Source organism: Crocodylus porosus, unplaced genomic scaffold, assembly GCF_001723895.1.
Source record: "Crocodylus porosus isolate Cpor-Errol unplaced genomic scaffold, CroPor_comp1, whole genome shotgun sequence".
In the NCBI taxonomy this organism is placed as follows: Eukaryota; Metazoa; Chordata; order Crocodylia; family Crocodylidae; genus Crocodylus; species Crocodylus porosus.
In genome coordinates, this window is record NW_017728909.1 from 23,917,632 (window position 1) to 23,932,576 (window position 14,945).

The following is a 14,945-nucleotide window of genomic DNA, read 5'->3' on the forward strand; positions in this document are numbered from 1 at the left end:
TGGCGGGGCCGGCCGGGTGGATTTAACCCGCGGGTCTTTTCCGTGCGTTATGGTAAGTGCTGCGTGGGGAAATACGGCCCGTGCTGCCCCCCCCCCCCCGCGAGCTTGGGGGAGAGGGGCTCTTCCTACCCCTTCCCACAGCCAAGGGTGCAACACCACGTCTGTCGCCCTGCTTTGTCCCCCCAGGTCGGTGCCGGGGCCGAGGGGAAGCACGACAGGGGCAAGAAGAAAGCCAAGGAAGGGGCGGAGGCCGGGGGCTGCGTGGAGGTAAGTCCCCTGGTGCCTGGGACCCCGTCCCTCCCCTGCGGCTCCCCGGGCGTCGTCCCCCCCGCTGTGAACGAGCTGGATCTCAAATCTGACGGGGTTAATGGAGCCACCACCGAACAGTCCTTCCTGCCCAGGGGCTGGACCCGATGATCTCATGAGGCCCCGTCTGGCCCTAAACGCCCGTGAATCTGTGTCCACCGCTACCGTTTGTCCCGCCACTTTCCCCGGGAAGTCGAGGGCCGTCCTAGGAGCGATCTCCAGTGACCAAGTTTGCCGACATGGATGACACGAGTGCTTTTAGTTCCGCGGGTCCAGCGCACAGGTGCTCAACCTCTGGCCCAGAGGGCCGAGGCATCTGGCCCATGGGGCTCCCCGTGGGTTGGGAAATTTGGCACCAGGGGAGCAGTGGCCATTAATAGTGGCACCCTCCCTTGCTGCTAAATTTTTATGCCCCCTTCCACAACACAGCCAGATTGGGACTGGGCCAGCCTCCCTCCTCCTCTCCTGCAGCTGAACTGGGAGCAGACCCCCTTTCCCCTGTGCGGCTGGGCCAAGCTCCCTTCCTCCCATTCTGCACACCCCTTTGCCCATGCAGCTTAGTCGGGGCCAGGCTTAATCTCCCTCTGTGTGGCTGGGTGGGGCTGTGCCTGCCCTGGGTGCTGGAGTGTGGCCACCAGCCACATCCTCCTCTCCATAGTATTGCTAATGTAATGCAAGCTTGTGTTTTTTTTTTAGATGAAACTGCCTGGCATTGTGAATTTTTGTTGCATTGCATGAAGATGTTTGTCCCCCTCATCCTCTTTTCTTTAATAGAGAAAGTAACATCAGCCTTTTCCTATCCATTTTATAGTAGAAAAATGATAGTGAAAAAGATGTCAGAAGTAGCTAAGTAATTTAGGAATCCTGGTCCTAAATTGATTTTGATACTGTTAATCTTTTTCACTTAAGTTTAAGTAAGTTTCCATTAGAATCTGTAAGAATTTACTGTGTGCATCTCTTCGTTTCTTTTATGTAGCTAAATCCCTGGCCTGAATTCATCAGTGACCGTCTACAGATGTATAATAAACTTAAAGCTGAGCATGATGCAATTCTTGCAGGGAGAGCTGCAAATGAGAGTAAATCCATTACAGTCACATTGCCTGATGGCAAGCAGGTTGATGCTGAGTCCTGGAAGACCACTCCTTATCAAATCGCTTGTGGAATCAGGTATGGCTGTATTTTCTGACCTGTATTTTTTCTTTTAAACACATCTGCCCTTCTAAATTAACTGCCATGTTTTGCAGTGGTTAAATGACATCCTTTTCCTCTGTTTGCGAGCTTGACACTCTTCAAGGCATTTTGTAGCAATCTTACTTTTATAATACACTGAAACTAACCAGCAGCTTCTTAGTTTTGAAATGTTAGTCTTTGACTTATGAAGATGCATTTACTAAAATGAATGTATTAACTGTCATCTGGATCCTGCAAATATATAAGGTTATTCCCATGTTTGGTTTGATGCTTGTGATGAAGAAAAAAATCCATAATCTTAGCAAAATCATATATGTACTTGAACAACTGTTTGCTAGCTTGGGAGTTAATACATATATTATGTACTGCAGTCTGCATTGCCATAGGAAAACTAGTCGAGGACACTTCCATTATTTTAATGGGAGCTACTAAATACATAACTTTTAACTACATCAAAAAGCAGTGCCCTCACTCTGATGTATACCAGATGGAGTTTTGAATGATGGGGTAGTTCTGGGAACCTGTCAGTGATTCTGTTCAGGATGCCCAAAGTTAGGGGACTTTAAAAGGCTGAAACACCAGGCCTATTGTCACTTGATTATTCCTTGTACTTGGAAGTTTATCTCTGATTTTGTGTCTGTGGTCACACTGCTGTTTGCATGTTCATCCGTCAGTACAAATACGTTTGAAACTTTTGGCCCAAATGTTTCCTTGGCATCCCTTATTTCCACATTGTTATAAAATTAAACTCGGACTTACGTTCACTTATGGCACTGTTAAGATCAGAAAGACTAGGAAGTTTTGGAAGTGAAATAAACTGAGAAGGAAAGATTAGGTCTTTCTTATTCAGATCTAAGCAGAATGCCATGGTGCTTAAACTGTGACTCCTGAACCAAGTAGCTCTTCATCTTACCAGCTATGACTCTTGGCTACGAAAGCCTTTAAAGGCTTCCTTTGCTTCATGTATTGGCTGTCTCCTGCAAAATGTTTCTTTCTCTTGCAAAAAGCTCCGCAAATCTATAGATAAACCTGCACAGGTGGAAACATTGCTCTGGGGAAAATGCTGTAGGGAAATTTTGTATCTGCTTCCAACTTCTTATTTATGAATTACTTCCTTAGTCAAGGCTTAGCTGACAGCACTGTGATTGCAAAAGTGAACAAAGTGGTTTGGGATCTAGACCGACCTTTGGAGGAAGACTGCACACTGGAGCTGCTCAAGTTTGATGATGAAGAAGCTCAAGCAGTAAGTATCTTCCACAAAAACAATTGTGCGTTTCTCTTTCCCTGTTTTGCAACTCAGATTGCAAACCAACAGTGAGCATAGTCCTCAATTAACTGCATCTACACATGCAGTTAATGTGACCTGAGAAGCTCTGGACCAGTATGGTCTATAGTACATTGCTCCCTGGCACAGCATCTACATGTGTGTCTGGGACAGCAGGACTTGGAGTTGGGGCAGAGCATGCCCTGGGCAAATGGCAAGCTTAGGGTGTCAGCCCTGGGCACTGGGTAGTGGCGTTGAGCGATGAAGGGGCTGGCTGGGGTACGAGAGTGCCAAAACTGTGGCGCTGTGTGACTGATCCCTTCCTCCCTGCCCCCTCCCCACCTTCTGTCACTCCAGGGCTGCTTCACTCTGGCTCAAAGTGCTGCTCTCCTTGTTGCTGTCCACACGTGTGTTGCAACACAGTAAATTACTCTGCTGTAAGATAGTATTGCCCCTGACAGTACTATCTTATGGCACAGTTAATTAATTTACTGTGCCCTAATATCGGCACTTGTGTAGACAGCGACGCTTTACTGTCAGCTCTGCAGTAAAGTGCATGTGTAGATACTGGTGAGGATTAGTCCCTTTTGAGGTATTTGGAGGGATCAGAGTAAGAAAATCATGTGCTGTGTAGTAGAAAACTACAGAGAGGTATTTTTAAGAAAGAAGGATTCTACTGCAGATGTATGTAATATTGTGAACTGTAGCATTGTGTGTAGCGTAAATGCAACCGTGTTTGTTTTGGTGATTACTCATTCATATAAATGTAAGTGTTTTAAATTCAAATTTACAGTTCCCACAACAACTAAGTCTGTCATGTTGCATGAAGTATAGATTTAAGAAACAAAATAAATATGTATAGTGTAGACAAGATACTTTCACTATGACATACATGGGTGCATTTTCTGATATTTGCTTTTAAAAATGGTACAGTCCTGTAGTCCTTAATTGTCCTTTTAATTGAACAAAACTAAGACAATAAAACAGTGTATTATCAAAGTGTGAGTGTTTATTGTCTTTATATGGTAAAAGAAACTAATAAGACTCCTTCTAGCAGAGACACTCAAGTGTAAAACTTTTATAAACAATTTAGGTCTTTATTTTGTAAGCTTTCCTGCACAATTACTGATGTTAACTTATGTAAAAATTCATAGACTCATAGGCAGATGAGGTTCTTTGGGTAAAGTTGATATCTTTTATTAGACCAACTCAAATAGTTGGAAAAATTCTTCTTACCAAGCTTTCGGGTTTAAATACCCTTTGTCAGGCTGAGGAAGCATCTGCAGTTGGTGTGTGCTCTTCCTGGATGGAATGAATAGTAAAGAAGACAAGAGGCTGGGCTGCATGCAAGAAAGGCAGTCAGTGGTTCATAGATTTATAGGTGTTAGGGGCTGGATGAGACCTCATGAGATCAGGTCCAGCTAGCTCCCTTGCACTTGAGCAGGAAAAACTGCCGGGGTCAGATGACCCTAGCAAGGTATCCATCCAGTTGTTTTTTGAAGAGGGTAGGTGATTGTACCACCTCCTGGGGGGAGTCTGTTCCAGACCCTGGACACTTGAATAGTAAAGAAATGTTTTCTTTATGTCCAATCTGAAGCCATTTCTAATAGTTTGTGTCCATTGTTTCTTGTCTTCCCCTGGGGTGCCTCAGTGAACAGATGCTTCCCCAGGCCCTGATGCAGGATTTGATGCTTTATGTTTCAGGCATACCTTTCATTTTAGGTACTGTTTATTGCCACTCCATTGCTGCAGTTATTTTAAAATAAAAGGCTTATGAAGAAAGATATTACATGAGGCTGGTGTTTGGCTAGATTTTGTGAAAAAGTATTTTATTTTCTTTGTTCTTTCCAACTGAAAAACTGAATGGCTGCAAAGACGGTTAAGTACAATTTCTCAGACTTGTCTGTGATTTTTGGAGGAGTATTGGGAAGTTGATGAGCAAATCATCAAATCCATTCTCTTCTCCAATCCGATTTACTTTGGATGTCCATAAAAAAATAACTCAGAAGAAGCACTAAATGGTTTACAGGAGACTTTGAAATTTATTATACACAAATGCTCAAGCTGTTTCCCTTTTTGTCCCTCTCTTTTAGGTATACTGGCACTCGAGCGCTCACATAATGGGTGAAGCTATGGAACGAATCTATGGTGGATGTTTGTGCTATGGCCCACCGATTGAAAATGGATTTTATTATGACATGTTCCTTGAGGAAGGGTAGGTGGTTTTGTTTTGTATACAGTAGGGGTGGTACCGGGGTCACAGAATAGGGAGTCTGAGTCCTAATCAGGATTCTGTTTCTTTGCTCCTTGCACAAGGTAATCTTTGTTGGGGCAGATAACTTCCACCTACACAGTGGCTCCAGTACACAAGCTGTGGCTTGGCTTGGCTTGGAGCCAGAACCAGCCCCAAAGCTATCAATAACAACACAGATTTACTTATTTCTTTCTTTTCTGTTTTAGGGGTGTATCTAGTAATGATTTCTCTGGTTTGGAATCTCTATGCAAGAAAATCATGAAGGAAAAACAAATCTTTGAAAGACTGGAAGTTAAAAAGGAAACTCTACTTGAAATGTTCAAGGTAGGTTGTTTTCAATTTTACTGCATCTGTACAATTTAGCTCTTCCTAGTTTTGCAGCCCATATACTAGCATTAGGGAGAAGAGCCTTACAGATGCTATGTACATCAGATTAATAATATTATCTCCACAAGTATATGTTTTAATATGGATTTATTTGGGATACTTAATGGTTAAAAAGCACACAGCGCTCTAGAGCTTTTTAAATGAAGAGAATGTGCAGTAGCTGTGAACTCTGTCTTCCACTGATTCGCTTTGTGGCTCCCATGTTGGAGCTGTCTTGGGAAAGTTGCTATCTCATAGTTTCTATGGGACTAAAATTACAGTAAAAACGACATTACATGGATATTGTGGAGGGATTGTGTGTTGAATGGTGCTTTGAAAGTATAAAATGCCACCATGAAATATTCGGTCCCTGCTTGTGTTCAGAGCTGCACTGAGCAGGGGACCCCTCCCCGACCCCAAGGTCCTCCCTACTATGCTCCAAGGAACAGACTGAGAATGCCCTAGGATAACTCCCTACTGCAGCAAAACTTGGCTTCACTCCATTTATACTGCACCTTGCAGCTGGAGTGGAGGAATCCGTCAGGTGGCCACTCCTGGGTTATGGAAGAAATTTTAGATCCCCTTTTCCATGGACAGGGTTAGTCTGCAGTATCACTTGCTCAGAAATCACTCTTTCCACAGGCAGTGAGTAAGGAGACAAAACAACAAAAGGATTTATGTAGGATAAAAAAATTGCCCAATTTAAACTGACTGTAGGTTTGGAGACGGGAAAAACAAAAACAAGAAAAATTTCTTGCCCTGTCATCTGGCTGCAGCTTAGCCCTCCTTGGAGACATACCAGTTTTATTCAGACATCAACCTTCCTGCTGGTTCTACCAGAGCTGGCAGCTGGGGTCTCTGATCCTTCCCCAGCTTGGGAAGACTCTAGAAGACACAGCGTAGCCTACAAGTGCCTGCCTAAGACACTTCCCACCAGCCTTCCTCACCCTGGCACCAGAGTTCTCCAGGAAGTCCTTCTCTGTCTGTGACACCTGGAGCCTCTGTCACTGGAGGGCCATTTCTCTTGGATGCCTCTCTGGTGGCAAATTGATATCCCCACGACAGGTGGGCAGTGCCTTGCATGTGTGCTATATGCCTCACTTCATTATCTTCCATTTACATTATGAAATTACACAAATAGATTTCATAGACATTAGGGCTGGAAGGGACCTCAGAAGATCATCAAGTCCAGCCCCCCACCTGAAGGGCAAGAAGTCAGCTGGGGTCATAGGATCCCAGCAAGATAAGCATCCAATTTACTCTTGAAGGTGTTCATTGTAGGTGCTTGAACCACCTTCGATGGCAGGCTGTTCCAGACCTTGGGGTACATTTATGTTTCTCTTTCTTCCCCACACTCTCAGTGCAGCCTCCTTTTGAAAAGGGACAATTTAAAGTGGCTTGATTCAGTGAACTGAGGCTGCAGTGTTGGGGGGGAGAAAGCAGCTCTCTGCACAAAGAGAGCAGATCACACAACCCTCTATAGGAGTCAGTATTGGTAAAATTTAGAATCTGGCCTAGATCTGATGGCTGGCCTGTAACAGGATCAGCATGCTGATACTAAAATATGGGCTAGACCCAACTGTCATGGGCTGCATCTTGCTCGCTGGCCATAGGTTGCCAACCTCTGTTCCACATCATCACATATTCCTGAAATACATAAGAAAGAAACAAAAATCTCGTCAGAGAAGACCATAAAACAGGACTGCATTTCACAATGGGGAAAGAAAGGAAATAAGAAACCCTTCCTTTTACTTTTCCAAGGATATAAATCCCAACTAATTAATACCTCCCAAGTCCACTGGAAATCTGGTTCGGTCCAGTTCCGAAAGTTTCAGTGAAACAAAGACATTTGAAATGATCAGAGATTGGCGAGCTTATGGGTAACTGTCTATCAGTCAAAAAGCTCATTGCATCTCTTTTGAAAGTCTCTCCTGAAATGGAGGCCAGACATACAAACACAAGAAAAAGTACCCCTTAACACCTAGGTTGTTCTGTGTAGATCTCTCTAGCTGAGGAGTAGAAGTTAATCTGTTCACAGATAAGCACTGAATGTTTATTTTAAATTGGGATACTAGGATCTCTTAACACAGCCCTATGCATAGATGAGAAATCTGGTCTTATAATATCAAGTGGTAAAGAACTGACATGTATTTTTTTTTCCTCTCCCACTGTTCCAGTATAATAAATTCAAGTGTCGGATCTTGAATGAAAAAGTCAATACTCCAACTACTACAGTGTACAGGTAAAAACCAGCTTACAACTTCATGCTAACAGAAATCATGTTCTAGTATGATGCAGGTTAAATGAGCATTGTCTTTTTGTTTTCATTCTCTTAGATGTGGTCCCTTGATAGATTTGTGCAGGGGCCCTCACGTAAGACACACTGGCAAGATAAAGACCATAAAAATCCATAAGGTGAGCGCTGAAATCCAGTCTTGAATTTTAAACAAAGATATTTACTTGTGGGCTTCTTGGGCCAGATCTTCTAGGATGGTGTGGCCACTTTGTGCCAATGTTGTTTTTAAACTGAGGTATTGACCTCATTCTATCCAGCTGATAAAATCGATCTGTATTTACTTAAGTCCACACCACATACTGTCTACTATCAGCAAAGCTAGGAGAAGGAGTATGACTGGGCCATCTCTCTCCATGCTGGTTCTGTTTTGTATTTTTGCCATGATTTGCTGCCGCTTTTGTTGTCATTCAGAATTTAGGATGAAAGCTCTATACATGCTCCACTTGGCTTCAGTTATTTCCATTCAGTTTTAAGATATGGGCTGCCTTTTTAAACAGTGTTTCAGGGCTTGTGTATAGAGTAAAAGTGGTGCTGTGAACTTTTGTTTTGTCATTGTGCTACGCCATTTTATTTTTTGCCTCCAGAATTCCTCTACGTATTGGGAAGGCAAGTCTGATATGGAAACCCTCCAGAGGATTTATGGAATTTCATTTCCTGATGCAAAAATGCTAAAGGAATGGGAAAAGTTTCAGGAGGAGGCTAAAAACAGAGATCATAGAAAGATTGGACGGGTAAGAGAACTTTGCTAGTAACATATTTTGCAAAATCGATCTGGATGCTAATCCTTAACTGAATGGCTGAGGTGTAATCGTTACCACATTTTCTGTCAGGTTACGGAAGTGAGTGCCTCTCTTTAAGAATTTAACGTCAAGAAACGCTACTGGTGAACCATCAATACCATATTTTTCTTTTCTGTCTTTCATCACCATTTTTTTTTCTTTTTTCCATTGTTATAATCTTACTGCACAGACTTACTGAATCCAAAACGTGAACATTGCACTCTGCATGGAAAGCAAGAGGACAGTAATGTGTCTTATTTAAGTGCTACTCTAAAGCCCCTGCAAAAGCTCATTCCTAGATGGATTCTTATAACTTTCCTATTATGTGCACTTCCTTCTCTTTTACCGTTCATTCTTTCTGTTGCTTAAGAATCTGCCACATTTTTCCAATTTTCCTTTTGATTTACCGCTGACGTGCATTTCTTTTCTTTTCCCATTTGTTCTGTATTCCTTTTATCTTGTTCTTGATAAAATGGTGCATTTTCACGTTAGTCAAAAGAATTAATAATTATGGTCCCGAGAAGACTACAGCTGTCTTTTTACATCAAGGAAAAAATTCCACTGGATGGTGTAACTTGTTAGAACACCTCTTTTTTAAAAAAAAACCCTAAACAATTTGGTTAAATGGTGGTTTAACCAAATTAAACCTGCATCGCGTGTTTATATGTCCAGGGTGTTACCACACTTACTGAAATCCAAGGCGAGGTTTTCCCTCGCGTTCAATGTGGGTAGTGGGGATGGAGGCGTTTGTCTTAAATTTCAAGTACAAGCAGGGGGGTTGTGGTTCACTCTGACCCTGAGCCTCTGTCTCCTGCCCCCCTTGCTGCCACTGCTGGGATTGGGGGGAGGTAGTGATAGGGGAGCAGTGGAGAAGGGGTAAGTAGCAGGCTGTACAGGCAGTGTGGAGTCAGAAGGGGAAGGGAAGGCAGCCAGGGGAGTGTGTGGGAGGAGGGCAGGGAGCAGGCTACTTGACTAGTCCATCGCCTGCCCCCCCCCACCACCACTGCTTGCCCTGCTGCAGTGGCTGGGGTGGGGGTGATAAATTTAAGACGACTCTCAAGAGTTATAATTTTCCATGTGTAGAATATAATTATTGGAGGATTGTGGTAAATCTGGATTCCAGTAAATGCAGTAAAATGCCACAGAAGGATTAGTCCTTACTAGTAAAAGCAGATTAGGTGTTTCTCATTTATTTGCACTGCATTGAGCTTTAACCAGGCTACAGTCTTGAATTTCTTTTCAATGACATGCAGTAAGAATTAATACTTGGATGTTACTTTGTCTATAATACTGGGAGAAAGGAGGAGTTGGTAAAAACTTAAGATGTGCAAATGTTGCTTTCCTACAGGACCAAGAACTATTTTTCTTCCATGAGCTCAGTCCTGGCAGTTGTTTTTTCTTGCCAAAGGGAGCTTACATCTATAACACGCTAATTGAATTCATCAGGGTAAGTAATATTTTTGGAGCCTTTTCTTCTGTATTTTATACAATGAAGCAGTAACAAGGCTGTGGAAGAACATAAGAGTAATGTAAATGAGATTAAATCCAAATTTTCAAATGAGTTGTCTGCTTGTTAAAAATTTGACACTCTTTTGTAGTATGCATAATTGTTTAAAGGTTTTTGTACATGTCACAAAATTGGCCTTTAAAGTAGCTCAGAAGCCCTTTTGCACTGCTTTAATGACATTGCTGTTTGCACGCTCAGCAGCGTAGTCCACTTCAAATAACTTTGAATGTAGCAAGATAAAACACCTCTGAGATGTTTTAGCTTGCTACTGGGGCATTGGAAGACAACATGCTTGGAGTTTTGTGGGCTTCCAGCACCCCATGCACCATCCCTGCCACCTTCTCCCATCACCAGCACACTCAGCCACAGCAGCCTGTGCTGGCAGGCAGGCAGGCTCAACTTAAAAAAGAAGAAAAAAAAAAAAAGCAGCAAGGACCCTGATCTTTTATCTGCTGGAGTCTGCCTGCCTGCCTGCCTGCCTGCCTGAGCTGCATGGGGACCTAGTGCTTCCCTCTGTGGCTGCAGCACCCTGCAGGACCATCTGGGCTGGGTGCTAGCAGGCGGGTGCTGCCTGGGAGGTGCCACCACTGCTGCAGATGGAAGCACCAGCTACCCCCCCGCCCCCAACAGCCACAGAGGGAAGCACTGGATACCCATGCAGCTCAGGGACCACTCAGCCCACTGGCAGCTCTTCCCCCCAGTGTACATGCCATGGGGGTTTAGTTCAGTTTCATTCTCGCTAAATTGAAATAGTGAAAATGGTGGTTCAACTAAATTAAACCCGCATCGCGTGTACAAGCACCCTAAGGGACAATAAATTTAGCCTTGCAAAGCAGGAAACTTACGGAGAGTATAGTAGCAAGAATTACAAACATTGCATTGTTTCTTCATTGACATTTTATTATCACTGTGTATTTTTACTATGCTGCAGTGCAATATTTAGATATTCCTCCAGTTACCTGAGATTCCATTTGGCACATTCTCTGGTTGCAGTAGGGGTTGAGATGGGATCATGGCTGTTTTACTGTCTTGTCCATGTTGGGCACTAGGGGTCCGGTCTGTTTGTTCCCAAGTCATGGACTTCATAACCTCCTGAACAGTGGTTCTTAACATTTCTAGACTCTAGGCACCCCTCAGAAAATGTCAGCTCTTTGTTTTCACTTGGTTTTTGTCTACAGAAAAAATAATAGAGCAGTTCTGTTGCAAAGAACTCGGACCACAACAGGATTTGACACAGGATAACAGAACTGTCTGGGTTTCTCTGGTGAATCATGTTTGCATACCACATAGTGCTGATATTGTGTGGCACCCAATGGCATCCCTTCAAAAATCTTAAGGCATCCCAAGGTGCCATGACACTCTGGTTGAGAATCACTATTCTGGTGCCTTCTTAATTCTTTGATAATTGGGCCTGTTCTTTCAGAGCGAATATAAAAAGCGAGGATTCCAGGAGGTTGTCTCCCCAAACATTTACAACAGCAAGCTCTGGATGACTTCTGGACACTGGCAGCATTACAGTGAAAACATGTTTTCATTTGAAGTGGAGAAGGAGATCTTTGCACTGAAGCCCATGAATTGTCCCGGACACTGGTATTCATTTAGCATCCATTTAGTCAATGATTACCAAAGTATGTGGAGTAATTTTTTAGCTTTCATATCCTGATTTGAGAACATTTTCTAAACCTATATATTTGGTAATTTTTATATTGTATTGGAATACCATTATTCATTGTGTACAATAGATGCTAGATTACAAACATGACTTCTTGGCTGTTTGCACATCTCCAGTGCAGAAAAATGATCTTAACTGGTATCTTGGGCCAGCTTCAAGTTTCTTGTGAAATTGTACTTTTGTTTTGGTTTTTAGTTGAGGTCAGAAAACACAAGCAAGTTCAGGAGGATTTGTCCCTCAGACAGACTGGCCTTCCTCCTATTTAGTTTCCTCACTTGGGTTTCAAATGTGGGTATCCCTTCTCAGGGCTGATGGAACCTTTTAACTAAGGATCACGTGTTCTGTTTCCAGTGCCTATATTCACCACGGTCGTGATGAATGCCATTATCCAATAGATTTCAAAGGCTAAATTTTTTAAATCCTACAAAATTTGTGTGCCCCGAATACCTGTGCATGTACACAGTGCCAGTTTTTAGTATATGGCATTGGCATAATGCTGATGTAGTTTAGGCATCCAGGTAATAATGCTCTTAGGAAAAGCCTTTTTATCCATTTCCCAAAAGGGGCCCAAAATTTCCTTCTGAGTAAGTCTTCACATTGTACTGAAACTTGTTTCGCACAACTAGTGGCATTTTGTTTATCAGAGCAGACATTAAGGATATCTCATAAGGAATACTTTTTGTAGAAGTTTAATCCTGGATATGTTTTAAATACTATTATCTTTTTCCTTCAGCCTTATGTTTGATCATCGACCAAGATCCTGGCGTGAATTGCCATTGCGGCTGGCTGACTTTGGCGTTCTTCATCGCAATGAGCTATCTGGAGCTCTTACAGGACTCACCAGAGTGCGACGATTCCAGCAGGATGATGCTCACATATTTTGTGCTATGGAGCAGGTACAAGAGATACTTGAATAAAATGTGTATATTAAAATGCAAATAACTCAGTCTGAGCTACAGAATACACATTTGTCTTTATATAAAGATTGAAGGCGAGATAAAGAGCTGTCTGGAATTCTTGCGTGCTGTGTATGATGTCTTCGGATTTTCCTTTAAACTAAATCTCTCTACTCGTCCTGAAAAGTACCTTGGAGATATTGAAGTATGGAATCAAGCTGAAAAGGTAATCTGTAACTTTAATGGCTTTCTGTGTAAGTACTATACTTCAGCTGTCTCCTCAAATAAACTGGGATATCTGGAAAAAAAAAAATCCTCCTTTGGGGAGGTCTAGTGACAGCTGTGGCTGAGAAATACAGCTCACACTGCCTTTTTATTTCTATTTGCCATTGCCATTGCCATTGCAAATAATGCTTTCAGTACACATAGTTTATGGATACCATGGCAGATTATTTCTTTAGACAACAAGAACTGAAATATATATTTTTAAAGACGGTGACAAAAGAGGCAACTGCTTTAAGAGCAAAAATAAATGGAGGGTGAAGTTCCTGAAGTATGATTGTTATCAAAATTGGCTGGGTGGCTCCGAGTCAAATTGTTTCCCTTATCCATGAGCAGTGTCTCTGACTAAAACCAAAACTGAATTAACTGCACAGATAGAGGAGCAGAGTTTTGGGGTTTTTTTGTCTGTATGTAGAACTGTTTTGGGGGGTGGGTTTTCTGCTGTATTGAATTGAGACTTTTCTTCATTTTGTCAGCCCAGAATGAAACCTATTTGAGGTTATTTAACAAATTGAAAATAACTCATTTTGATTTCAGGTATGTTTTAATGTTCATTGGGCCAGAAGGATAGTGTCATTCCATGACGTGGCGATTGGGGCACCTGGGAAGTAGGACACTCTGGTTCTAGTGCTTGGTCCAATGACGATTAACTATTTTATACAAAAAGAAACAGCTTCAAAATGAGAGGCAGACAGAGTAACTTCAGAGTAACCTAACCACTGCCCTATAGGGTACTCTTTTTAGAACTGGAAGACCCAGCTTGAAGTTTACCCTCCAAATCAGGTATAAAGGGTATGAGGTCAGAGTGGCAGTTCCTCTGTTTGTGAAGGTGGGGGTTAGACCCCTTGTGAGTCAGCTTGAATAGGTAAGTGTTTCAGTAGCCCAGAAACAAACTGTGTTTTTTTCAGGCTAAATTGTATATCATGGAACTGCAGTTTTCACCAGCCTCTAGAGCAGGAGCAGGCAATTATTTGGGCTAGAGGGCTGTTTAGGGAGCTTGGTGAGCTGTCGCAGCTATCAGCACTCCCTGCCCCAGCTAGCAACAGCTTACCAAAACTCCCTAAGTGGCCCTCCAGTGGCCTAAACAGTGCTGGGTTGATGAGAATGGGCTGCGTGTGGGCAGGGAGCGGCATCCAGGAGCAGCACAGGTGAGCAAAGCTGGGATTGGGACCATAGAGTGGTGACAGCATGGGACCAGGACCCAGGGCAGAGCCACAGTCTGTTCTCTGCATGCCTCTGTGATGGGCGCAGGTTCTGCAGGAAAGAGTGTGCAGGGAGCAGATTTTGGCTGGGCCCTGGCCCTACACTTGCTGTCCAGCGATTCCCAGCTCTGTTTGTCTGTCCCACTCACAGATGCTGCTCCCCACCTCCTGAGTACAGGTCCTGGGCCAGTCTTCATGGAGACCTCATCCACCCACTCCATCTGGCACCCCCAGTGCTGGGTGTGGGATGGACAGACTGGGGTGCCTGGGCAGTGGGGCTGGGTCTGGCGACGGTTGTAGAGACTGGTGGCGGCAGTGGCTGGAAGGAGCTGCCTCTGCAGGGACTGCTGGGAAGCGAGTCCAGCTGCCACACTGCTCCATCCCATTGTATGCCTGGAGGCGGTGGAATTGGCCACGTGCCAAAGCCGGGTGGCTCCCTGCGCCTGGACTGGGCGGGGCCAAATAAAATCCCTTGGTGGGCTGGATTCAGCCTGCGGACCTTATCTTGCCCACCCCTGCTCTAGAGCTACCTGAACCTTCTAGACAATTAGATAGTGAATGACTGTCAGCTCCTTCTGTAGCAGCATCATGGTCTGATAGTATACTATGTGAAATAAAGGCATCATATCACTAAAAAATTTTTATCTTTTCTCTAGCAACTTGAGAACAGTCTCAATGAATTTGGTGAGAAATGGGAATTAAACCCTGGGGATGGAGCTTTTTATGGGCCCAAGGTGAGTAGTTTACAGTGCATCAGTAGTGAACGAGCATTTGAATGAGGTCAGAAAGAAGTTTAAAGTGAATTTCTCAACTACTGTTCTTTTGAGACTACAATACTAGATTTCATAGACATTAGGGCTGGAAGGGACCTCGGGAGATCATCGAGTCCAGCCCCCTGCCCAAAGGGCAGGAAGTCAGCTGGGGTCATAG

At 43.5% G+C, this 14,945-nt stretch overlaps 1 protein-coding gene across 1 annotated transcript in view; it reads left to right on the forward strand.

Moving 5' to 3' along the window:
- TARS (threonyl-tRNA synthetase) overlaps window positions 1-14,945 on the forward strand; it is a 39,071-nt gene that overhangs the window by 15,554 nt on the left and 8,572 nt on the right. The window contains exons 3-15 of the mRNA XM_019531925.1: window positions 187-267; window positions 1,283-1,473; window positions 2,617-2,740; window positions 4,855-4,976; window positions 5,222-5,339; window positions 7,559-7,623; window positions 7,718-7,796; window positions 8,262-8,408; window positions 9,805-9,903; window positions 11,387-11,553; window positions 12,369-12,531; window positions 12,620-12,757; window positions 14,672-14,749. Of these exons, the coding sequence (XP_019387470.1) occupies window positions 187-267; window positions 1,283-1,473; window positions 2,617-2,740; window positions 4,855-4,976; window positions 5,222-5,339; window positions 7,559-7,623; window positions 7,718-7,796; window positions 8,262-8,408; window positions 9,805-9,903; window positions 11,387-11,553; window positions 12,369-12,531; window positions 12,620-12,757; window positions 14,672-14,749 (1,572 nt within the window). The remainder of the gene's footprint in view (window positions 1-186; window positions 268-1,282; window positions 1,474-2,616; window positions 2,741-4,854; window positions 4,977-5,221; window positions 5,340-7,558; window positions 7,624-7,717; window positions 7,797-8,261; window positions 8,409-9,804; window positions 9,904-11,386; window positions 11,554-12,368; window positions 12,532-12,619; window positions 12,758-14,671; window positions 14,750-14,945) is intronic.